The following is a 26,483-nucleotide window of genomic DNA, read 5'->3' as shown; positions in this document are numbered from 1 at the left end:
TCAAAACAGCCAGGTTTTTCTAAATCTGATTTTACAAAACAAAAGCTTCCTACAAATTCATCCAAACAGGACATTTCGCATTGTGAGTGCCAGCTTTCCTCCTCTCCTTTGTTTTAGTTTGAAATGTTTGGTCTGCTGAAGGTTAAAAAGCTTTTTTAGTACACCTGTGCTGATCTGGATATCAAGAAACATGGAGGTACAGTACAAACAGATATTTAGTGCAGTGCATTCGTTTGTGACACTCATGTTCAAATTTCTTTGGTTTCATTTAAGATACTTAAATGCTCTCTCATCAAAGGAAGAGAGTGCCTGCAGGTCAGGCTTTAGGCTTGCTTGGAGGCTTGTGGATGATCATTCACTTTGGCAACTACAGCTCCTACGCTCTGCGTTGGCATAAATGATGCGTATTTCTAATGTACTGTACATCATTCACAGTCAAACATGGCCTGAAAAAGTCAAGTATTTTCTTATTTGTTTGACAGAAAAAAGCTTCATAGCAGCTGCAGCTCTACAAATGTACCCACTCTTGGCAATTATCTAAGGGCTATATGAAATAAGTGGTAGTCTTGAGTTTAAAAAAAACAACATGCGCTATTACAGGGAAGTAAGTTTAATTAGGTCCCTGAGCAATGTACTCATAATTGCGCATGAGTTAACAAGGTTTGCAACTGCGTTAAGAAAGGGAGAATTAAGAAGTCGGACCATTTGGATATTCCCCCTATTTCAGAGGAGAAAAATCAGAGGCAGGCACGGTACTCACTGCCGCATGCGCTGGATCTTGCTCTCCGCCATGGTGCAGTTGATCGTCCCTGGCCTCTGGCCCGGGGCTGGAGCCCCAGCGCTGACCGCCACAGCACCTGAAATCAAAGAAGAGGTGCTTCAGAGTGTCCAAGCGGCTGTCATCAGCACCACCTCAAAACCCATGCCAACACGTTCAAGGGCACACAGCAGAGTATTCTCCCTCATCGACAAGGTAGCACAGGCATTAATTAAAGAGGAGTACAAAAATATACCCTGTGCTAGTAACATCACCAGTCTGAATTACTGTACTGTGGCACAAGGTGCAGTTATTTTCTTAAAAACACAGTACTTGTCCTTTTATTTCAAGTGTCCTTAATGTGCATTCTTAGTCAATCTTACACTCTCCAAAAGCACAGATAGCAACTCAACGTGACGGCGAACGTCATTTATTCAGAAAAATACAACATTTCTCTCGTCATCTGGTACTGGAGGCTAATGGGTAAACGTGCTGTAGACTACATGATAGCTGCGTATAGATATACAGGCAATAGATATTCGAGAAATTGTCTGCAGAAGCCAGTATAAAGTCCAGCCTGGGCAGACTCACAGAGTGCCAAAAGCACAAACGTTTGTAAATGCTCTGAGTGACAATATTCCATTCCTGTATGGGGAGAGTGGCAGGAAAGAAGCCATTACAAAGAAAAAGACTCAACTTAAAATTCATAAGAGATAACATATATTACAGACAAGTGTCAGAAAGGTTTGTGGTCAAACTAAACAACAGTTAATCTTTAAAAAAAGACTTTAAAAAAAACTTTTTTTAAGACTTCATGGAAAATGTTATAACTGGGGCAAAGCCCAACACAGCAAATCACTCTGTTCATCATGATGGCGGCGGCATCTTTTAAGGAGATGCTTTTCATCAGTAAGGAATCTTTTCAGGGTGGAGGGAAAGTGGATCGTCATGATCCTAGCAATGGGATGAACAACCGCACTTAAGCAAGACTAGGCCAAAGCCCAAAATCCCGAAGAAATGAATAGAAGATTTATGGTGAGACTTGAAGATTAGAGTCCATCAGTGATTCCCAGAAAAACTGTTAGAACTGGAATAATCTTGCTAGGAAGAATGGGCATAAATTACACCCACTGTGCAAAGCTGGCACAGACCTAAAATAATCACAGCTGTAACTGCTTCTGCCAAATATGGACATAGAGGCCTGAATACTTATGTAATCAGTGAACTCCAATTTCTATATTTTCTTTGAACATTTTGCTGACATTCAGGATCCTTCTCATAAAACAGTGTAGCCTCACCATTACAGTTTTAAAATGCACAATAAATAATCAAATAAGAATATATTTTTTGAAGATAGAATGATAAAAAGTTGTGTATATATGTGTATATATCTAATGTAATTTATCAAAATGTGAAATTGTTGGAATGTGAATCATTTCTCAGGGCACCATATATGCAACAAAGTCATTTTCAAAATGACATTGAGATCATATGTGCAACACTATTTTTAATTAGTGAAATGAGTGAATAAGAGTGTACAGAACCTGTGCATCCATATAATTTCATCAAGAAACTCTCAAAGCAGAAAAATATATACAAAATCTGTAAAAGCAAGGATATATGCTAACTGAACCAAACTGTTCAAGGGAGTAATATAAATTGTGTTAACGTGCTACATACTAAACTGAATGGTGTTCAAATTATTGGGACAAATTAAATTAAAGCCATATACAACTTAGTATTTTGTACCAAATCCTTTGCACACAACAGCATCAAGCCTGCAACCCTTTTGACATCACTAAACTCTTGATTTGTTCTTCTGAGATGCTCAGCCAAGCCTTTGTTGCAGCCATTTTCAGTTGCTGTTCTAGTAAGTGAAACGCATGATCAATTGGAATAAAATCAGGAGATAGACGGCTAGGGAAACTGGGGTGGAGTTGGACGCCAGAGATAATATAAACTGTAGGACACCTGTAGACTGAGCCAGAGGTAGGATGCCGGACAGACCTGGGACTGCACAGATTTGCACTTCAAATAGATGAAAGGACGCTCTTCTTTACCCAAAGGGTTGTGGGGTATAGACAAGCTACCCAGCTATGTTGCTCAAACCTGTACCCTGGCTTCCTGAAAAAGCCAATGACATCACAAACAAGTTAGATCTGAATGGCCTCCTCTCATTTAAAACTTTCATTATGTGCTTATGTACGGTCCAGTAAATTATGGGCTTTTAAAAACAATTGCAAAATCCAGACATTTGAAACTTTTGCAAAACCTCAGGGGTAGAAAGTCATGAAACACTTCACCTAGCTGTCAGTATTCTTTGCTAGTCTGACATGTTTCATGGTTCACTGGAATTGTCTGCATGCATCAGGAATGTGAAAATTCGACAAGTTCAGGGCTTACCTGAATCTTTAAAAAAAAAACCATGAACATGACTGGTTAAAGTGGAATACAGAACAAAGCAAAGGCAATTTATTTTCTGTTATGTTGACCTCTGCTATTAATGTGTCAAACAGAAGAAAATACAGAATTAAAATGTTTTGTCACATAAAACACCCATGTAATTCTTATGTCTTCTTTTAAAATGTTTATATAATTTCTTGTTTCCAAAATTGACATTGAGTATTTATCTCCCAAAACAACCAGGAGTAACAATTTGATACAGCAAGCACAACCTCGAATTTCTGCCTCTGTCATCTTTATACTGTTTGCCAATGCAGAATTAAAAACCGTCATTCAAAATGTTGAATTCTGCTGCATCTGATATAGTATGTTCGAGAATTCGGGGTCAGTCAACCAAATCTAAACAAGATCTTATCCTAAGACCTCCCTAAGTGGATCTCTATGACATTTCAGGAATTAGAATTGGCACACCACGCCTTTGTCATTATCACAGTTACATTAAGTTACTAAACATTTCCATGGCTAAACTACACGGAACCTTACTAGATGCAAAAATACATGAGTACATTTTGGATTAATCAGATAATTCAAGATTTCTAAATCAATTTGAGCAAAATATATATAAACCCCTTTACTGGAAGTTAAGTCATACCAAAGGAAACGAAGTTAAAGAGAACTTGATGTCCTTTTTCAAATATTATATACTCCAACAGTCAGATTTTTTATCACAGTAATTACCCAAAAGTGACACTATTTTTAAAAGTAGGTTTGAGAAACCTGCAGTTTCCTAGAATAACCAAAAAATGTCTGTGAAGTTGTCAAAAAATCTCCATATTAAGTCTGTACTTAAAAAAACAAACAAACATTTACATAAAGCTTTTGTTAAAAATTACGTTTCTTGTGATAAGCATTACTTTCATTAAAAAAAATCATTATTACAGTAGCAAATAGCACATTTGATAGAGTATCAAAATATCTCTTCCTTTTCCCTGTGAACTGGAACTCAGTCCCCCTGTGGTAGGTTGTCATTATATGTCACCGAAAATACTGAACTATAACTCACGTTTTTACATGCAAACTTGCATTAGAAATTATATGCAATGGTGCGGTTGATATATATTTTAATCTGGGATTTGGAAAAATAATTTTGTGCAACAGGATTAAAGTATGATTCCTGATCGAAGTCACTTCATCAGTTAAACAGTGGAAGCGCAATTAAACACCGGAGTTTTCCATTGATGGAATTCTGGCAGGGTGTTTGCAACTATGTAGCTACATTACCATGTTCCCTATGGATTATAATCTTATCACACGATCAAACCAATTGGCATCTCTAGATTGGGGCAAATCAGATATGAACGATAATTCTTGTAATTTGTTGCAGCAGGTTAAGTGCACTGCCTTCTCTGTTCAAGTGTGTTTTCTCCTGCTTCCTTGACTGATTTCTAAACATGATTCATGTCAGCAATTTCAAGCTAAGTATAATTTTTCCGCAGCAATCATTATATTTTTACATTGCAATCAGCAAAGCAGATAGCAAGCACTCAGCAACAAACAAAATATAGGAACAATAAAATAAAAAATAAAATACCATTCTGACACTGCTACAAAAAAGTATTATGTGGGTCATTACTGAGCGCAATTTTAAAGTCCCATTTTTGCATTAAATCCTCAACATTGACACTGTATCAGTTTATCATACACTAGATATTAAGGGAAAGTAAATTTTAAAAAAGTATTTAAAGGCAATATAGGTGGAAACGAAGGTCAAATGCTCGGCCATTTGTCTATTTTATGTGCAGCAAATGGACAGGATAGTGTTTTGTTATCATAATTTACTAGGAAATAAAAACAGGAACACAGAAATGCTGACTTATATTGACATCTATTTTTAACTGCCAGAATTTCACCTGATGATTCATGCAACTAATGTAACGTAAAGGATAACTGTTCACAGTAACAATTAATGTCTGTGAAATATTAAACAAATTTATAAACGGCATCTAGAAGATTGCTTCTGTACGTAATGCCCGATAAACACTATAAAAAAATTAACAGTGGTAATAAATGGGAAAGAAAATGTACAGCATAATTAAATTATACGAGCAGAGTGTTGGCACCCGGGCGGAGCAGTGGCTCTTTGACTCAGGATCTGCGCCTGTGGTTGGAAGGCTTCCGGTTCAAATCCCACAGCCAGCAGAGGAATCCTACTCCGTTGGGCTCCTGAGCAAGGCCCTTCACCCCAGCTGCTCCAGGGGCGATGTACAATGGCTGACCCTGCACTCTGAACCCAGGCTTCTCTCCCTGTCTGTGTCTCATGGAGAGCAAGCTGGGGTCTGCGAAAAGATCATTCCTAATGCAAGAAATTGTAAAGGGCTAATAAAGTAATGTTAAAAAAAAAAAGTTAAATCTATCCCGTCCGCCAGAGAGCTCTGAAGTCCTTTTCCAAAGGCCGTTTCCCACCCTGAGGGGACAGAGTCTGATCACCGTCCCCACCTCAGTGCCAGCTCGAAAACTAGCCCTGACCCGGGCCGTGCCTCACCACGGGACTGGACTCGCACCAACCCCTTCCCAGCGCCAGCAGAGGCCCGCCCGAGTGCACACCGGGACTGGACTCGCACCAACCCCTTCCCAGCGCCAGCAGAGGCCCGCCCGAGTGCACACCGGGACTGGACTCGCACCAACCCCTTCCCAGCGCCAGCAGAGGCCCGCCCGAGTGCACACCGGGACTGGACTCGCACCAACCCCTTCCCAGCGCCAGCAGAGGCCCGCCCGAGTGCACACCGGGACTGGACTCGCACCAACCCCTTCCCAGCGCCAGCAGTGGCCCGCCCGTGCCCGAGTGCACACCGGGGGGGGGGGGGGGAGTTTTCGTTTTTCAGAGTCAACAAAGCAAAAGGTCACTGATGGACATTTGGAAGGTGAGGCGTGTACAGCGCCCGGCTTCCTGCTGGCGGCACGGGATCCTTGTTGGTGAGAGAAATGCGTTAGGTTCACTTCAAGACAACTTTCGACTCAAGTCCAGGAGACGACCAGAGCCTGCTGGTCAACACTTCCAAGCAAAACCGTTTGCTGACTAGCAGTGTTAAATCATTGACTAGAAACAGAATAAGCCTCAGGAAACTGATACAATACATTGTAAACTGGAACACATACTAGATTATACAGTTTATACCGTGTATATAACATATACTGTATTGCAAATACTGTATATTCATCTGCATGTTGGTATTTTTGTGTATGTGTAAGCACACATGTAAATATAAAGGAACAAGTAAAGGTTTATTCCATGCGGAAAAGAGAAGAAAATAAACACTGTGGAGCTGTGGAGCCTTCTTTGGGTATTGCAATTAGTCAATAAATACAACGCAATCACATACACTGTGTAACTTCTCAAACTTACATCAAGAACAGTTGCACTATCAGGACGATCTAAAAATACTGCACACTGGACATTCCAACTGGTTGTTACTTTTCAAAAACTTTTGACATTTCTTAATCTTAATTGTTGAGGTAAAAACAAAAATAAACTCACCAGCAAACACTCATAAGCAGCCAGTTCAAAGCAACTTCAATAAGTGATAGAAGAGACCTTTAATAACACAGAATATAGTGTGCAGGTTCTATACAAGTTATATTGGTGGTTCTGAGGAAAGGAAAATTGAAGGCTCAATGGAAATAAGATTAGTTTTGCACTGAGAAATATATTGCTTTTTTAAAGGTTGCTCTGCTTTCTCAGTAATGGGCAGGAGACCTAAAATGTCACCATGTGTACAACATATGAGATATATACTTTTTTCTGAGATATATAATGCTTTTAGAAAGGCTGTTGTTTTTTTTTACTTTTGTGAAAGTACCTGAACCACAATAAAAATGCAACCTCTAATAATATCTGCTATATGTTTTGATAGGTGCTATGGTTTTCATCATATGCACTCTGACCACAATATACTGTATACAGCACAGAAGCTTCATTGGTAAATACATCTAAAAATTTAAATCCTACAATATGAATCCATTATCTTTTTCGGTGGCATTACACATAAGCATAAAAATCATTCAAACATCGGGTGTGCCTTGATTATTGGCGGCTCATATTGTGTGATCTAGCCATGTCTTTGCTGTGCTGCTGTTGCATTTAATATAGAAGCCCCAGTCATATGCTAAGGACTGAAATACTCAAACCATTGACACTGTGTATCAAGTAATACTTCATTTGAATGACCACCCGACTGAAGTGGATTCAAGTTCACTCAAATTACCTTGAAGTTGCCCAGAACTTGAGGCAACACAGGCCTTGAGCTGGTGAAAATTAAGTTTCCATAGACATCTGCTACACGTCTATATAAAAAGGAATGCCCGAGTTCACAATTTCAGTGCAGTTCTTGTAAAAGTTGATATCCTAGAGGATATGACATTAAAACACCTTAGGGAATTCAAATAAAGGAATTGTGGTGTGATTTGAAAATGCTTCTGGCTTTAAAGATGCCTTTTCTTACGTTTTTGCACATTTTTTGTTCTATTAAAAAAATATTCAATTAAAAAAAACACATTCTTAAAACAGCCCTACCACTGCTTCTGTGGAGCTGTCCAAAAGGCTTTTAAGTTCTGAAGAAAACAGACAACACAAACTGAAGAGAGGAAAATAATGCCTAAGTTGCAACTGAAAAAAAAAACATGCATGGCAGAAAGCAATTGGGAATAAAGCTATGTGCCTTGTCTCAAAATAAAAAGTAAATTTGAAATAGTAAATTGAAAAGAAAAAGTAAATATCTGCTATCCCCAATAGTCTAAGCAGGATTTTGCACTCAAAAGAGCAAAAATGAAAGTCTGCATCCTCATAAACTTCCCCTTGTCAGGCTGGGTCACGTTCTGCCAAATAAAACCGGTGCACAACACAATGCCGAAAAATTAGAATGATTCTTCCACAAGTTTTAATTGGCAGCCAACAAGAGTTTAGGTGGGAGTGAGAGAGGCTTTTCTACCCATTCTGATGAAAAAAAGATAACGAAACAGACATTTCTTATGTATTTTACATATATCAGGGGGTTTTAATCATAGCGTTTTCTATTTGATTAGGCTTCCCGGCTTGCTGATGGAGAATTGTTGTCTTCTGAAGGGTAAGTCTGAGACCTATTTTCTCATGTCGCCCGATCCATTCCATGGTACAATGTAGCCTCATCAGTGTACAGGAGTGAAAAATAAAATATCAGTGAAAAACGCTTCTCTTAAAAACGCTGTTGGTTTCGTAAAGGGACATATACAAGTTTCATATTTAAAAAAAAGAGCTTTTAAATTGTATTTTGTATTTGTGTCTTTCACACTGAAATCTCAATCCCCAACTTCATCTTACCCAAGCACATCGATACAAAGTACTTACTACTGTGTTCGCTTTCCAGAACATCCTCCAAGCACTTCACCATGGCCTCTACATCGGTGTCCTGAGTGGGGCACAGAAAGGTCACTCAGATCAGCTCATTTCAGACAACAAAGGTCAACTGCTCACTCTCTGTTTAGGCACAATTTCCCCCAACCTTTCTTCTCTATTCAGTCTTCAGGTTGTACTGAACTATAACACGCAAATGTTCACTAAAATAGAGATCTTATAGCATAGGTGGAGTTACAGTATGTGCGCTGTTTACTTAATCATGTATTCAAGTTCAACATGTGGCCTGCCATAGAGTGTTGGAATTTAATCTACTGGAAAATAATCCACTAGGTAAAAATTCTAATTAATATAATTCAATATGTGCATTATACTGTGAGTTATGTACATCCAATAATAATCCAACCCACATCCTAAGACGTTAGCTATTTATATTAGAATATTTACTGGTGCACTTTTATTCTATTGCCAGAATCTTTGAGTACATTAAGTATACTGATGAAAGCAGGCTAATATTTTACTGCAAGCTTGTATTTATTTTTAGAAATTTCTGTCAAACTACTGTACTATCAGACGAAAACTTTAAATTCACAAACTGAGATGAGGAGCAGTCTATGGCCATCTAATAGAAGCCAAAAGTCTTACACTAGCATTATACTGATCTCTTTGTCCACTAACTTGTGCCCTGTAAATCTTGTGATAATAGTTTTCCCTTTCAATGCTGAGGCTTGACAAGCAGCTTCTAGTTTAGGACTGTTCTAGTTATTTGTTCATATTCGCTCAAGGGTTTTACCTCAGTCGATAGATGATTGGAAGAGATTCACATACCGTAAACCAATCATTACAAGGAGACAGATGTTAAAACCAAGTCCATAGGCAGCAGCTACAATACCTATATGAAGCAACGTTCAGCAAGAACAGACTGTTCTCTCTCTTTTCCTTTTGAATAAGCAATCAGACACTGAATTATGCCCTCTGATGAGCAGCGAATAAAAAAATCAAAAGTACCAAAATGTATATCGGGGAGCTATTAATCTGTCTCAGCAAAATATAGCAAGACAAAACACAATGAATCCGTCCCAGAGAACTACTGTAAAAACATTTATTTAAAACCGTGCTATTTAAACAGTCAAAAAAAAGAAAGGAAAAACAGTTAAGTCAAAAAATTTTCTTATTCATCAACAGAATTAGACTTAAATCTCCTATGATTAAAAACAAGGCTTTAAACCAGATCTCCAAAACTGAAGAGAAGTAAAAAAACACCAGAGCTTCCCTTCGAGTTGTATGGAAGACTACCAATTAAACCACCAGTCTTTCTTTTTATAAGAAGCCATCATTCTTCCTTAAGAGATCGATTTGAAATATCAGTAATGATTACACTGATTCCGCAAGTCCAAAATCACATTGATCCACGCAAGCGGTCTTGGAATTGGATTGACAATGTGCAGTAATGTTGAAGCTCTCCTTATACAGAGATATTATCAGTCTACATAGCAATCCAAGTGGAAAACAAAATAACGTATGACCGCTTACATAAAACAATCCCTAGCGTTACTGTTTACAGTGCACACAATTTCTATTACACAACCTATTTCTTATATGTGTTCACTAATTCTTATTTTCAGCAAATGCCACATGTTCACACCCAAATGGGTAAATTAGGTGGTAAATGTGCTGAACTGGTATTAATTGGTATCATATAGAAAAGAAGGATCTTTGTCTTCCTCTTCTCCATAAAACAATTCCAAAGGTGCAGGTTTTGCACACATAAAAAATTAATGTCGAAAACTATATCTTCCTTTGTAACATATGCATCCTGAAAAATTTCCATTAAACTGCAAAATATCTCTCTTACACAGTCTAGCAAGTCTAGGTTTTCAGCAGTTAGAGGTCTAGTTCAATTAACTCTAAAAGTTGAACAAATATATATTCTAAACTTGTGTGCTTTGTTCAGAGTGTGCTTTTGGTGATCAAAATCCAATTCCAAAATCTCACTGCCTTAGATTAAAGTGTTTTTTTTAACTTCATCAATCAAGCATCCAGTCAGCCAATTACACCCAGCTGTATCTTCAGACATTTGGGTTGATTATCAAATTCTGCTTAATTACCTCAGTGATTCTTGACATGCTCTGGAGGAGTATTTTTTGAAAGGGTCTAACTCTTTGACTATAATGAATCCCATGATAGTTGCTCATTGCAACTAAAAAAAACCCAAACTAATCAAAAAGTATTTTTCGTTATCCTTTGCAAAAATTAACACAACACTGACAATCTCAGTCTGAAGTTCGTAATTTGATTTTTAAAAAGAAGTTTCAATATACTGTCATTATTTAAATTAGCATATATGTATTACTATAAACAGCGTATAATAGTTTGCAAAAATATAGAATTAAAAGTACATTTTTGCTTTTTTATCCCATTGCAGACATAAAGACTAATTTTAATTTTAAAGATGGAAATGTCAAACCATATTCTAACATGTCACATTTCAGAATAAACAAAAAATATTTTAAAAACAAGCATTTAATGTCTAATACGTCTGACTGAAACATCAACAGTTTTGATGCACAAAAATAGAAGACTTCTTTAATATCAATTTAAATGAATGCAATACCCTTGTAATTTCTTGTTATGAGCAATTTCTCAATTTATATTCTTAGAAGCTTGCTGCTAATATTGTACAGTAATACCACTTTCAAATGAAGTCTTGCAATTTAATAAAAAAGCAGAAAATTGTGTCTTCTACCACACAAGATGAAAAAAAGACTGTTTTGGCCATTCCTTTATTCTCAAATGATTTATGTTTTATGCCATGGGAAGAAAGCGCATCAGACCTGTCCACAAGTTCTGTAAAGGGTGTCAGAGGGCTTCTCCTCAGAATCCTCCTGCTCATCCTCCTCTTCATCGGAGCATGACTCAAACCTGTCTTCGTAATAGTACAACTCTGCTGTCTGTGGATCCTCAGGAATCTCTGGAAACAAAGTACAGGAGTGACTTCAAGAGACTATACAATGAGACACATATGAAGTGCTGTTACACTCTAATTGAACCCTAAAAATACATATAGATATTTATACAATGTATATATTTTATGAAGATGTACCTCTGAAGGGCAGGCCCACACAACTCTCATTCAACACCTTAACAGGATTCCAGGTGAAAACACCAACTTGTTTTTCGGGAACAAACACATGTAAGTCGGATAAGGATAATTAATACAAATCTAAGTGTTTCACACTCTCTGACTATTACAGAAGTTGCTGCAGTCCATACCCCAGACATGAGTCTGTACCCAAGGACTATGTGCTACTGCTTGTTTTTTCTGCTGTGATTTTAAACCTAATTTAGTGTGACAGAACTAATCCTAGCTTTTTGCTATGCTTGATAACACAAATTATTACATATTGTTATTACCATTAAATGAGTCTCAGTGGAAACATGTTTAATTTGTTTTTACTTTATTATTATAAATATAATTATTTTTATTATAAATATATTATTTTCAACTGGTGCTTTGCTTTTTAAAAAGAATGTGCATTTAAGAACAAACAACATATTTAAAATGGCACACTCTAATCTAATTGGATAAATGGTCTGGACAAACAGCAATTAAATTAGTTATAATATGTTCTATTAACATTTTTTACAGTCAGATCAGATTCAAAGCTCTACATTATAGCTCTGAAACAATGGCTATCATCTTAAAATGAATGAAAAGGATTTGAAGACTGAAGATGAACCTCACAGACCTACAAAAAGCTGTACAAAAACAGCAATATAAGTATATAGAGCTTAGACAGGACTTCAGTTTCTGCAGGGCACAAGGTATTGTGTTTCATATTTTAACTTCAGCATGCACAACTCAACAACAAACTCCAGAAAGGTATCTTCATTGGAAATCCATTTGGACCTAGGAGGCTCATGAATATCCACGGTAAATACTCCGCAGTGAAAATTGTATTCTATCCCAGCTTTGTTGATGGACACCATATTTATTGTGACATTGTGTGTGAATTTTCTCTGGTTGCTTTGAGAAAGAGGCTGATATTAAGGATGAACCTTGTTCATCACTACAGTGTGCTGCATCCATTATTGCACAAAAACAGGGATCAACAGGCAAAAATGTATTTTAGATGCAATTTTAGTCTAGACACATGGGTGTTGAATTCATGTTCAATTCATTCAAGGATACTCGGCTTCAAATTAAATGCTCAGAAACTCTCGACCAGAGCCTCAGAAGCTATGAGACTCAGGGCCTACAACAACATCTGTGACCACTACTTGTGCTCCTGAGAGTGATTTAGTACGTGCTTAAATGACTTCATTAGATGTTTAGAGCTCTCCACCTGCTTGTAAAACCGCTGAGAGACTAATTTCACACAGCTCCAACGATCGCCATGAAAGAGTCTTCAGAGCAGGGTACTAAGTAATCAATTCCTGAAATTAAGATAAGTAATGTGTCAAGACAGACATGTTGAACCACGAAAGGCACCTGAAAATATATGAAGCACATAAGAAGCTTCCTATAAGCATTAGCAATTTTCCTATTCTTTGTATACACAGTATGGAAAGGGATGCAGTGGGTATCGTTATAAGATGTACAGTATAGTCAAACAAATCACTACGTCACTTTACAACAATGGCAGTTTTATGATGTGGAAAGAATGCTTAAAAACTTTAATTTATCAAGTTACTAAAAACCTGTGATTTTAATTTAGACTTACTTCTTTTGTCACAGATTTGCTTTGCAGGCAGGAAAAAAGACATGCAATACATGATAACACAACACACATCCATTCACAAAAAAAAAACATACACACTTAAGAATAAAAATGTCAGAGGCTTTTAATAACCCTCACAGTAATACAATTTTTAAAAAGTTATACGTATATACAATACAACAATAAATCAATCACTTGTGCAAACTGAGCAGGTTAATAGTCGTGAGAATAAAAGATAACTCAGTTCTACTGCAATTAAATCTCGTGAGCCTAAATCACTTTCCTCCTGGAAGGAGCTCAGATTTACTCTGTAAGGAAACACGTGGTAGAAAATATTCAATCATAGAATATAGCATCTACTGTCATAAGACATTCTCCTGGACAATTGTCATTTTCCTTGCACTTGACGAATCTCAGCAGCAAAACTCCTAGATGGAATCTTCTATGTCTTGTATTTTACAGCTGTATCAAAAACACACGTAAATGTGACTGACAAGATATTTCTTCTACACCCCTTCTTCTGAGCTTTTTGCGTTTTTTTGCCATTTTTCTCATTTTTGCCAGTACAGAAATATGCAAAATATTTTTTTTTAGAGTCATCCTTTTGTACGTACTTTCTATCACTAGTGCTGCATCAGAATGTTGTGAAGAAAGGCTTTCTGCTTTGAACATCATTACACAATCTCAGCTGCATTACACTGCAAGTTTGCTATAAATACTGTACTCCACTAAGCCTATTCAACTGGGACTTTTCTAAAAATCATTTATATGCCTTTTACGCTTGCTTTTGATAGAACTAATTACACAGTATTGAAGGATTTTCTGTTTCTGCAGTGTTAATAGGAACTTGGATATTTTGAGACTTTGGGGAGTAGATTTCTTTATTATTCAGGCTTTATTCATTCATTTATTTTTTTATGGTTTACCATGGACCTATGATGAGGTACTGTAGCACTTTGTTGAACACATATCATATGACAATACTTGCTGCACTGTGTGCATTTCCAAATATAGATGCAATGATAAAGTCATGTGCGTCTTGTTGAAGGGTGCTGTAAGAATGGTGTTTGAAATTCATTTTCATCATCACCAAACTATGAAGTTCTACATGGATGATGCTTAAAATTGTATTTTTTTTTCCCAATAGACAAGAATATTGAAGGAGAAAAGCAATGAAAAAAAATGGTAACCTAAGGGAATGTGAAATTTAAACAAAAAAAAAATCAGCTTATCGGAGGAATGAAAGCTTGGAGGCCATTTCATATTGAGATGGATGGATAACGGCAGCAGGAAGGCCTACTGCACATAAATGTCACCCTGAATGGGTTAGTGCTATATGCATATAGTATATACCAGACACTGTTCCACCTTCTAGTGGGAATGGCGATACAGGCAACTAAAAGATGTATGTCCGTTAACAACTGGAGCCAAGTCCATCGTCCTATTCACACCGCACAAGGCGGAGATGAACGATCTTCACCAACTGACTTTCCTTGTCCCATACACCTCGCCTACAAGGTGTGGAGAGAGGCAGCTGGAAGAAATCTGAGCAGTGGAGAAGTGAATCGTGTGGAGATCGCTGCGTAGTTTTTGCCCCAGAAAACGCGGCTCAGTATCGCGTTGATCGTTACTGAGGGACACGTTGTTGCGTGTGCCCGGGGGGCGCAGCTGAGCTTCAGCTGGGATGGGCTTGTTTGCACTTCCCAACCTGATGAACTCAGAAGGGTTTGAACTGTGGATGTTGTTATCCTGCACTGAAACAGGTGAAGACATCTAGATCATTGAGGTTAATTAATATCACTGTTTGATAATTAAGAAAATCATATTTAAGAGTAACAATTTAACAGTGACTGGTCTGTCCTTACTGAGGTTATTACACCTGTCACCATGGGAACGAGCCATAGCACAAATCCAGGAGTTCCTACACATTCTGTTTATGAGACTTTTTATGACTGCACACTTTTAACACATGGAAGTGTACTGCAAAGGCCTGAAAAAAGGTGAAACTATTTAAAACAAATTTGTACTTAATCAGACAAACCTTTCCTTTGAAATATACTAAGTGTTAAACTAATGTGAATTAAAAATGAATCAGCTGCAAAGTAAAGAATAACACATTAAAGATCTTTTGGTTATGATTTAGGGACTATCTTTTATAAAGGGTAAATGGAAGCAGCAGCTATGTGGGAAAACCAAGATAAAGCACACTTTCAAAATAGTGCCCTATGTATTGTAATATTGAGTTTGAAATGAGGTCATGGAGATTCTGGTCTTGATCAAAGTCCTTGGAGAGCTGTATGAATGCACCTGAAGCTCGGCCTCACTCATTTTTAAATAAATCCAGGCCAATTGTACTGCCTGCTTTGGAAATGACCTCTCCTGTCTCTTCAGTGTATCCTTCCACTTTAAGTACAATAATGATGTAGCGTGAAATCATTTCTCTTCAGACACGAGATATCCAGGTGTTCGAAACATCCTTTTTTATTTCTGTCTACTTCCTTATCGGTGTCATCCTTATATTTTGGGGGATTATCTGTTTGGAGGTGCAACTATGTCAGTGAGTGCAGATATTACAAAGAAAAATGAACAATTTTAGTTTCCCTGTACGGCTTACTATAAATCTTGTATACTAACTCTGAATGGCAGTGTATTATACTTTAAAAGAGATAACAGATGATTCGATTACACTTTGGCTTAAACTATGGGGTTGCTTATTTTCTTTCAAATACTCCTACAATGATAGGTAATCATCGCATTTTGGTCACAGAAACCCGAAAAATCAGAAATTAGCTTTTAACAATTTCACCCAGTGAGAATGAAAATTGTATACAAGGGAATCAGTGGAGAAATAGAAATCCTGCAGTATTCTGGCTAATAGTGTAATTTTAGATCCCAAGGTAGACACATGAAAACGTACAAACTCATAAACAATCCGGTTGTGTATCTATGAGCGTAGTTCTTTTTTTGTATTTGTTAAGACGATAATAGCACACATAATAGTAAGAATTGTATCCCTAGAAAACACAGCTAACTAATGACTTTAAAAGTGAATTTCATGAGGTAAGACATGGGTTTCACTGGCTAATTAGCGGAACAAAGCAGCACTATGGAGAACTCATATAACAAGTTTTACCCCTGCAGAATAACCTGGGAGAGGAAAAGGAACATTGATTTGATGACACACATCCATTATGTAAAAGGGCTTATTTATACTGGAGATTTCTTCTTTTTTTTTTTACATATTTTGTAAATGTTAACAAAGCTTTTGAAAAAGATACAGCCCCCCCTGCTTGCACCATGTATCGTACGTTCCAGTTGCATACACACACACTGGGCACAGTTTTAGACAGGCCAATAATCCTGGACAGCATGTCTTTGGAATGCGTGAGGTAACCAGACCTCTTCCGATAAACTCATGTGGTCACTGGGTGAACATACAAACTGCACACAGAAGGCACCCCAGGCCACACTCCAGCCCAGGATCCACGACCTGTGAGGCAACAGGACCGATCTCCACATCCCCCTAGTGCCCAAAATGCGTCCAAGAAATCATCATTTTAAACAGCTTTTCATTTTCAAGAGAAGCACGGCACTACTACTGCAAATGATCCTGAAGCTTCTAATCCACAGAATTCTTTTCCTGCAGTCAGAAACCTGCCTAATGGCACAAAGTATCACAGCCACCCCAGACACTGGGTTAAACTTGACTCAGTAGAAGCACTAGTAATTGCAAAAAACTGATCATAAACAGAACAGCGTTCTCTGATCGTATAGTCTTCAGTAAGGCGATATTCCTCAAAGTAAAGAACCACATTACACACACTCACAGTCTCTTTTATAAGCAGATCTTTTATCAGTAGAACGCGGACTAGCAATACAGCCTAAAAAGGGCTTTGCACAAGCTCAATGAACATTAACTCAGCAGGTAAAACAAATGATCCATTAAAATGTTACACTTGCTCTCCAATGGAAATTAGACTCTGACAGACTCTTCAAGTAACAACTTTTCACCATCGGGGAAAAAAAAAATGTCCCTAAAGAGATAATTATGAAGCAGAAATGTACAGATGTAGGATGTAGGAGTTAGTTAAGGAAGTCAAAGAAGATAATTTTGCCCAGTACTGACAACAGCAAATTCACAAAGAACTCACAGAGGGCTGACTCTTGCACCAAGATTGATTTAGTGTCCCTGGAAACTCAAGAACGAAAAAAAAGAGGGTTTTTTCTTTTTCTCTGGGAACTCTGCCATGTGACAAACAACTCAATCTGGTTTGAATTTTACATTGAGGAAACCAGCAGACCATATGACATGAAACATTGTTATTATATGTTTGGTGACCAGATCACCACGATTTCAACGTGTTGTACAGTCATACATTTTGTTCTTATTGTTCCACAATGCTATAAAACCAGTACCTTTGTCTCTTAAATTCATGAATTAGTTGGGCTGTTTCTTGTTGCATTCGCCTTTGAAAACGTGTAAATATGTGCTCACACCTGAAGAAGGCTCCACGGCCGAAATGTTGCGTTTTCCTTCTTCTTTTTTTCAGCCTGCAATAAACCTACTACTTGTTCCTTTGCAGCCTGCGCATGCTGACACAGCTCCCCACCTGAACTATGTGTGTGTATTTAGCCTCAATTGATAAAGCTCCAGTGAGAGATTGGTTTATGTCTGAGATTTGGTGTTGGAATACTGCTCTGCCTTCCAGTCACACATCAAATTGTTATTGCGGATTCCCGTCTTTCTTTTGTAGAGCAGAAACATTACATGTCCTAGGAAAAGCTCAAACTCCACAAATATTCTAATGAATATTTAAGATGACCACTGTACATCAACCCATAAACTAAAAGTTATAATAACTATTAGTTATTATATAACAAATAACTATATTGCATTACATGTTTGAAAGCAGGACTGTGCAGTAGCTAATGTTAAATGTAATCAAAATACAGGAATGTACTGGAGCCTTCTTCGGGTGTGATTCTACACCCGAAAAAGGCTCCACAGCCAAAACGCTGTTCTCCTTTCTTCTCTTTTCAGCATGGAATAAACCTGTACTTGTTCCTACATAGTATATTACAGAGTAGGGCCCTGGGTTCAACTCTTGGGGTGCTGTCTGTGTGGAGTGTGCACGTTCTCTCTGTGTTTACGTAGACTGGTGTCCCATCCATAGTGTGTCCTGCCTTGCAACACTGCTTGCTGGGATAGGCTTCGGCTCCCCCAGAACCATGTGTTGGTTAAAGCAGTTAAGAAATGAATGGATGGATATTATAGTGTAATACCAAACAGTATATACTATTTACGACTGAGAGCTCCACATCGGAGGTAAAACATACTTTTAATAATCAAAGTACACTGTAGGTATATTCAAAGTATACCTATGAATTCATTTAGAATGATCACAATACAGGTTATTTAAAAAAAAAAAAAAGAATTTATCGGAAGGAGTAATGTGCACCCAGATACAAATTTCACTTCAATCTCTCTCTCATTTCATAATTAAAATATCTGCAATTCCTGAACTTGAAAAGTGGCTTGAATAGCATGAATGTTAATGGCCACGGCAATCAACCTAATACACTATTTTGAATATTTTGTCTTTTCTAATGTATATTTTTTTAGCCTTGAAATTGCATCGGCCACTTGATAAATTTGCAGTGATTCCTTAAATGAAGTTACTGAGATGGATCAACAACACAAATGGCTAATGTAGCACTTTAGACTTGAGATTCATATAATGACATTTAGAGATTCTGCAGACATTCAAATGTCTTTCAGGGAGGAAGAGACTGCAACAGACAGTAATAATTAATGAGTCCTCCACAGAGGTAAAGCTTAAAGGCAATATTTTCCTCTGTGGATATTTAAAATGTATGCAGGGAGATTTTCATGTGGCCAGTGCACATAATTTTTTAAAGAATAATTTAAGTAAGACCCAGCAAATAAAGTATGCAATCCATTCTTAAACACTGGCAGTTTATATCCTGTTTAACAACATGTTCATTATGTTCTTCACTGTGTTTAATCTCTTTCTACTAGTGCACATATAAACTATGTAATACACTGAAAAAATCAGCTACAGAACATCTTTGTGTGTAATTGCTGCCTTTAAGTTCTCTTTAGTGTGCAAGTAATTCAGAATTTCACTATGGGTATCAAGTGTTTTGTGCATAATATTGTCAGAGTTATAAGAACATCAAATTAAATATTAATGTTATCTGCAAACTCACAACAGAATTCCTACTCTGATAGTTATTTGCATAATGAACACTTTTTAATTCACACTGTATGATATTATCCTGAATAACAGATGGTCTGTTAAGGTCTATTATATCAAGTTGCTGTAATTCACTAACTCTTCTTGAATAAATTCTGTTTCTAACTTTATACATAAGATTAGTTTGAAACAAACTTCTAATGGCCACATAATTAAAAAAAAAATCATATATAGGAATAAAGAAGCAATTATATACATTTTATTTCCTGAAATATATGAAAACATTTTACTGCTACTAACATTTCAGTGCAAACTCCAAGGTATCATCTTCTACAATATCTTCCTTATTAATGGAAGAATGCCATGATGGACAATAATAAAAAAGCCAATAAAATAATAAGAAAATTCCTCAGATCTGTAAAGCACTTTTTCTTCAATAGGATTCCAAAGTGCTTTATAAATATAGTGCCTCGCAAAAGTATTTACTCTCTTCCAATGATGATCCATTTTTTTGAATTACGGATGATATATACACATCTTTTTAAAAGATTTTTATCAAAACCTGGCTGACATAGAGACCTCAAAGAGAGAGGTATGTTTATTTTCATCTTGTCAGATAATTAAAACTAACAATATAATTACACTGGCTTTCTTTTTTTTTGTGCAAAATTATAGTACTAGAATTATATTTGCAAGAATGTATTACTATTTTTCTCTGTGTGCATTTTAAGTATATTTTGAGAACAAAAAGAAACCCATAAATATTTATATTGCATGTTTACCCTTATTCCAGTTTATAAATCCTTTAATAATTGATTCGATTAGTTTGCCTCAGCTAGCCCTGAGATCCCAGTTAAATTTATGGTGGGGTATTAGGCAGTCAATTTAAAAATCCCCATGTCACCACAGACCTCTGCTCCAGCTTCAAGATGACTGATGGAACAGATCCCCACACACACCTCCAGGCTCTTGCGTCAGTGCAGCAGCACTGGGAAGCTGCATGCTTGTGATCAGTCTGTGTGCTGTTTTGTTTGTTAAAGGGAGTCACCACACTGGACACTGAAGTCAACACTACTTCAGAAAGGAGCAATGTCTGAATATAAAAAAAATACTTTACAACATTCGGGAACACTTTTTTTTCCTGATGAGAAACACATTGTAATTTGTTCTCAAAATAGGTCAACTGAAAATAACATTAATTTTGCAAAAGATGTTATGACCATCATGTACTAATTGCATGTCTCCTATTACTTTAATCTGTAGTGGAATAGTAATGGAAAGACAATGCTTTTGGTGTCCTTTCTTCCTCTGTACTTATTTTCTTTTAAGCAAAGCTTGGAAGCAGTGACTTTTGTTAGATTGTCATTAAAATGTATCTGCTTCCAGTATATATGGTTATGCTCATTAGAAATGCAGCCTTCTGGTCTAACTGACACAGTCAAATATTTTAAACAAGGTATCAATCAAAATTACTTATTGAAACCTATAGAGATGTCATGTTTAGAATGAACTGTGACACTGTTGACACTAGTGAAAGTATTACTAAGTTAGTGTTAATACTGACTTTTTTTAGCATTAATGAAAACATGACCATAGACTGCATAAACAGACTGTATTGTGGGACATTCTGTCAGACTTCCTGTGCAAATGTACCCAGCAGGGAAAGACTGACCAGTCATGGCTGCTGCCAGTCAATATCACCAGTGGGGTGGCCCACAGATGTTCAGGGACAGGCAATGCCCTAGATGATGGAGGGTTCACCACAGTTCCAAACTTGAGTGGCTTTTGATTCCAGGAAGCCACATGCCACACATCACAGAATGATGGGGCCTCTTAACAGCATGGAAACAGTTTTTGCTCAATCCAATCACAAAACAGGAAACACAGCCCCTTAGACAAGTAGGTAAAGCAGACTTAGAGCACAGGACAAATGATGGACAGCCATTGCTAGGGCCGTAGCACATCAATGCAGATCTGTGGAAAGAACAGAGTCTGTAGCCTGACCATCTCTTCAAATGAATTCTAAAACCGTTGAGCGAAACCAAATTCCCTAGTGCTCACAGTTTTCTTTGGATCGTAAATGGTATAAAACAAAAGGGGAAACCAGCAGCTGAGCCTATAATTCCCTAGAAAACCATATCATCCAGCAGATGATCCATCTTGCAGAAAGCCAAAGGAACATTTTTTTCCATCCAACTATCCATCCACCCACCAAAATGCATCTGCCTCGGATTTTCAGTCAGAGTTTTCATGGTAGTTGTTTTCATTAACATCTTCGCCATCAACATCATCTTCATTATTAGAAATATTTCGCATAACAACCTTGTAAACGTTTCATGCGTTAGGATTCAGACCTGTAAGCAGATTAAGCCAACCCTTAGTGGCAAAAGCAGTAGAAATAAAGAGTATTGCTGAAAAACAAAATCACTGAATCACAGCTGGCAGAGCGCATACAGACACACAGCGGTCAAACTTATACCAGCTATTTTCATGTGCAGGGAAAATCCAGAGTCTAACCTTTTGTGGTAAAGGCACAGGCTTGTTTCTCACCATGATCCAGGGGATCCGACATACAGAGCCTGTCAGTGTCCTGTTTCTCTGTGCAGCCTCCTGAACGGACCAGGGACTTGAAGTCCTGTGCAGTTATGGGCTGAGTCTGGTTAACCTGTTTCACAGTTTGCTCCTGACACTCCTAAAAACACAAAATCAGAATGCTGTCAACCTCCAGTCCTTTCAGCATTGGTAAACTAGTGTGTCAAATCAGTTCTTATCAAGAATATTTCAGAAGGTGACTCAGAAAATATCGAATGACTTTGGAAAAATGTATTTATGCAACCTTCAAAAGCATCATATGGGGAAAACAATTGTAATCGTAGACTTCTTTTAAACTATGTTGACTATTTGTGCTTGGGAACACTTTTCGTTTGCTTCAAAAAGAATATTTATAAATACATAAAAATGAGATAATAGTGATATATTTGGCCCTTATAATTTATAAGCTGAAAGCTAAAAAAATAGCTGTACAGCTCTTACATGCAGAACGTCCACACTGACATTCTGAAAGTTTCGGGACCGGAATTCTTGTATTCGGCGACAATTCTCCTGATATTTTTCTTCAGCAAGCTGCCTGTTGAACAAATGAAAATCAGGCCCGATTTACATTTATTATTTATTATTTATGAACTGTCTAAAGGTGAATAGCTTTAGAATGGTGGTGTCTGTGTTTTGCATTAGCGAGGAATGATATTTCAATTTCTTTTAAGAAACCTGCTTCTGCCTATAGAAATCTCGGAAAAAATCTTCATTGTTTTCTAGCAAAGAACTGTATCAAGTTAAAGATCAGAACATGTTACAATATGCCTCAATAACCTTTCTGTTAAATGATGAGAAACCCCAATTTATTTTCTCAATTGGGCAATTGCCCCGGGATTTTCCCTTGAGACAAAACTTAGTGGCAAGCAAGCAAGCAAGCTTGGCGTCTCAATTTTCTCCTCTCTCGTTATTCAAACCAAACTCTTAATTCTGCAGATCGCTGCCCGTAGTGCATCAGCTGTGCTTGAACCCACAGAACAAACTTCGCAGGCCTTACTTTAACTTTCTGGCTTTCTCATCTGCTGCCTGTAACTTCCGCAGTCTCATGCGCTCCCTGGGTGTCATTTTCTGAACTTCTGACTGCTCCCGCAGAGTTTCCAGGTGGACCTTTTTCTGCCTGGAAGGAACACACCGCGGCGTTTAAGCACTTTAAATGAAGCAAGCCAGAGCACAGCTTCCGGTGCTGTGTGATCACCTGGCGCATCTTCGTTATCACAGGGGGGTTTGGAGACAGAAGCGACAGAAATTTCCAGAGTGAAAACAATGTCCCTCAGCGTTAACATTTTCTGCATTCGTTGCTACCGGGCATATATAATCCAGCCGAGCTGAAAATGCATACCTTCAGAGAATTCTACACAGTACATTTCACTAATTTCTTGGCGTGGTCACAAATAGATTGCAAGTGTCTTTAATACTGCACACAATCATGACTATTCTTAATTCAATCTATATCGTTTAGTACTGTGTAGAATCTTACATATTTTAGTGAGAAAAGGTCATTTACTGGCAGCTATTAACACTATTAATTCACTATAGGGAAGTAACTTTCAATCTGTGTCAAGCATTAGCAATGATTTTAGAGGCTTTTAAATAAGCATGTCAATGGAGAGATTCTAGTTACATGCACGGATATGAAAATAATCTATTTTGCATCACAGTTATATTTAAGCTGTTGCAAATGTGGGTGTTTTGTAACTAACCCACCCCTTTTAGCATGCAAGGTTAAATGAGATATTTTTACTTATAAATGAATTTGACACACTCCTTCGTAGTTGTTGAGATTCTTTTCAAATCATTGAAAATTATATAGGAAAAAAAAACTTGTGAATGGAAGCATAAGTAACGTGTGCAAAGAATAAATGTAAAATCCCTGAGCATATCTCTTCATTAGCACATCCTAAATTAGGCATGCAATCACATGACCTAGGGTTACCTATTTTTATCTCCTTTGTATAGCTACATATATAAAACTGACACAAAATAAAAACAGTGCTTAAAATATACACGTTTGATATACTAATACACAAATAGGCTTGTCTTCACATAACATGGAATATAACTGCATCCCACATTGTTTGTAAATATCACACAAAAAAAACAATGCCCACAAAGAAAGCAAACATGGGCGGAAGACTTTTTTTTTTCTGTGAGTAGCTAAAATGACAAACTGTTAAAACATAACTGTCAATGACACTGATGATGTTTCAAGTACAGAAGTCTTCCTGAGAAATACATTCACAGACATATATTAGATTATTTCCATTACTCCTTTGGGATTTCTGTGTGCCTAGGGTCACCAGATTAAGAACAGCTCAAGAATAAATGATAGGGACAATGGAAAACCGAAGGCACACTCCATTATCATTTTACAGCTCACCTTTAATAGAATGCCCAATTAATCAGAGTTCAGAGTATTTTAAAAAGAAAGATTTTACCAGCCTTGGTAGGGTTTTGTATCTATTCTACACAGTAAGTACGCAGCCTAGTTCTCCAAAATATGAGAGCCAAGTATATTTCACGTCACATTCAGTCAGTGTACACTTTGTCCAGAAAATTGAAAAAAAAGACCAATTTTATCCTCTGAATCCAATCTGTTACAAACACAGCAGATAATAAGACAGTGCTGAGCTTGTCCAGTGAATCCACTTACTGAATGTTGTTTGTAGTTCGGTATGAGTGTATTACCAGTCAGACCAATGATTTTTTAGGGAGGAAATCTAAGTATTAAGAGTTTGTATTAATATTTGTGAAAATACGACCTGTCTTGGGGGGTCATTTATTCTTACAAATAGTGGACAAGTTAAGAGTCACAAATTCTGACTTTTACATTGACTGGACAGAGTCTGTGCTGTGAGAACTGCTATTCACAGCTGCATTTTTCATGCTCAGCACAAACCATTATGACATACAGTACCTTCATTGTGAAAATGAACCGGTATAAACGATTCTGGATGATATTTAGTTGAAACCTTATCTTCGGATTATATTTCAATCATTTCAATTTTCATATATGTTACTTATAAACAGAGGATTACATTCTTCACAAGTCAGCAAATTCACAGATTTATTCCTCATTAGAACTGCTACTACTTGAGCCACTTAAATTGCAGGCGTAAGCTATATGTTTCAGGAACTGATGTGCAAGGCTTGAGGTTTCTGAAAATGAAGGTCTTTGAGGTTTTGGGTAGGCCTTGATAAACGCAAACGTTTAGAAATTGTATTTTCACTCTGAGTACAGAAACGTGTACTTACAACGCATTCCTAATTTCAGCAGCTTCTTTCTTACAGTTCACTGTTTTTTCTTTCAGTGTCATGCTTGAGAACTTGTGTTTTATATTCTGGAACAAAGAGAATCAGTCAATGTGACATCTGAGCATTCGGAATTCAAGGCTGCAAGACTAAAAGGAAGTCAACAGAAACCTGACAAGCTCTGCCTGCTGTCCTGAAAGGGTTTTTGAATATACAGAAGTCACCAACAGAATGCATAATTTGGCATAATTCTTTTTTGGAACACAAACAAGGTATATTTCACTATTCATAAATAACTTAAAATCTGCTATTTAAACATTTTGTGAATAAAAGCAGGACATGCCAAAATGTATAAAAAGTTCCTAATAATTTTGTTTCTACTACGTGAAAAAAGATTTGCATAGTATCACAAAGCTCAGGTTCAGCTCTGAAAAAAACATTAATAATAATAACCTAATAATAGGTTTCCGAAACACAGACAATAAAACAATAGCCTGGAGAACTGCAATCAAGAAAAAAAACTTCTTCTTAAGCCTGTATTTTGTGAAGCATTCTTTGGTAGTGTGTGTTATTTTTTTTAACAGTTTGATGCTTTCAAAAATCTCTGTACAACACAGGAGAAATTTTGTTGCATTGTACAAAATATTTCTAAGGCTGGTTTATCTAGCAAAGAGTAAACTGCTCTTATGAACAAAACAGAATGGAAACATTGATTTTTCTAAGTCAAATTAAACTGACATCACGCAATAACATAACAAGCCTAAGGATATCATTAAGCCTATGTATTACAAGAAATATCATTTTAATTCCATAAGAATTCCTAATAAGCCCCAGTGCCACAGTAAGTAAAATTAGACGCAGTATAGCACTCGAATGTCTTTAAACGTATTTTTTTCTTGTCTCTGATCATTTTACACTAATAATTGATTTTCATCTCAAAGGGTCTCAGAGTATTTCAGATATACAGTAGGAGACCCATACCAGACCACTGAAGGGCAGCATCCAATATGCTCCCTACGAACTTCACCAGTGGAATTCAGGGTGAAATCTAGGCAGGCCAGGTTGTGCTGAGAATGGATTTCACCCAGAATACTAGAGAAACCACCCCCCACTGATTAAAAAATAATGCCACAGATTTCTTAATAACCAAGCAGTCA

General features: G+C 37.1%; 1 protein-coding gene across 6 annotated transcripts in view; it reads right to left on the bottom strand.

Annotated features, from left to right (window-relative positions):
• The window catches only part of nek11 (NIMA-related kinase 11), an 88,076-nt gene that overhangs the window by 25,586 nt on the left and 36,007 nt on the right, over positions 1–26,483 (bottom strand). For 5 of the 6 annotated variants that reach the window (XR_011190821.1, XM_015356958.2, XM_015356950.2 and 2 more), the window contains 7 exons: positions 25,330–25,415; positions 23,075–23,194; positions 22,519–22,612; positions 22,003–22,177; positions 11,381–11,517; positions 8,541–8,601; positions 761–857 (listed from right to left, as the gene is read on the bottom strand). Coding sequence is in view for 5 of the 6 variants with exons in the window: in XM_015356958.2 (XP_015212444.2) it covers positions 761–857; positions 8,541–8,601; positions 11,381–11,517; positions 22,003–22,177; positions 22,519–22,612; positions 23,075–23,194; positions 25,330–25,415 (770 nt within the window). In the remaining variant the exon portion in view is untranslated. The remainder of the gene's footprint in view (positions 1–760; positions 858–8,540; positions 8,602–11,380; positions 11,518–22,002; positions 22,178–22,518; positions 22,613–23,074; positions 23,195–25,329; positions 25,416–26,483) is intronic. The other variant, XM_015356960.2, reaches the window with a different exon arrangement.

Source organism: Lepisosteus oculatus, chromosome 10 (assembly GCF_040954835.1).
Source record: "Lepisosteus oculatus isolate fLepOcu1 chromosome 10, fLepOcu1.hap2, whole genome shotgun sequence".
Taxonomy (NCBI): Eukaryota; Metazoa; Chordata; class Actinopteri; order Semionotiformes; family Lepisosteidae; genus Lepisosteus; species Lepisosteus oculatus.
The sequence above is the reverse complement of the archived record's forward strand: the minus strand, read 5'-3'. Positions and strand labels throughout refer to the sequence as shown.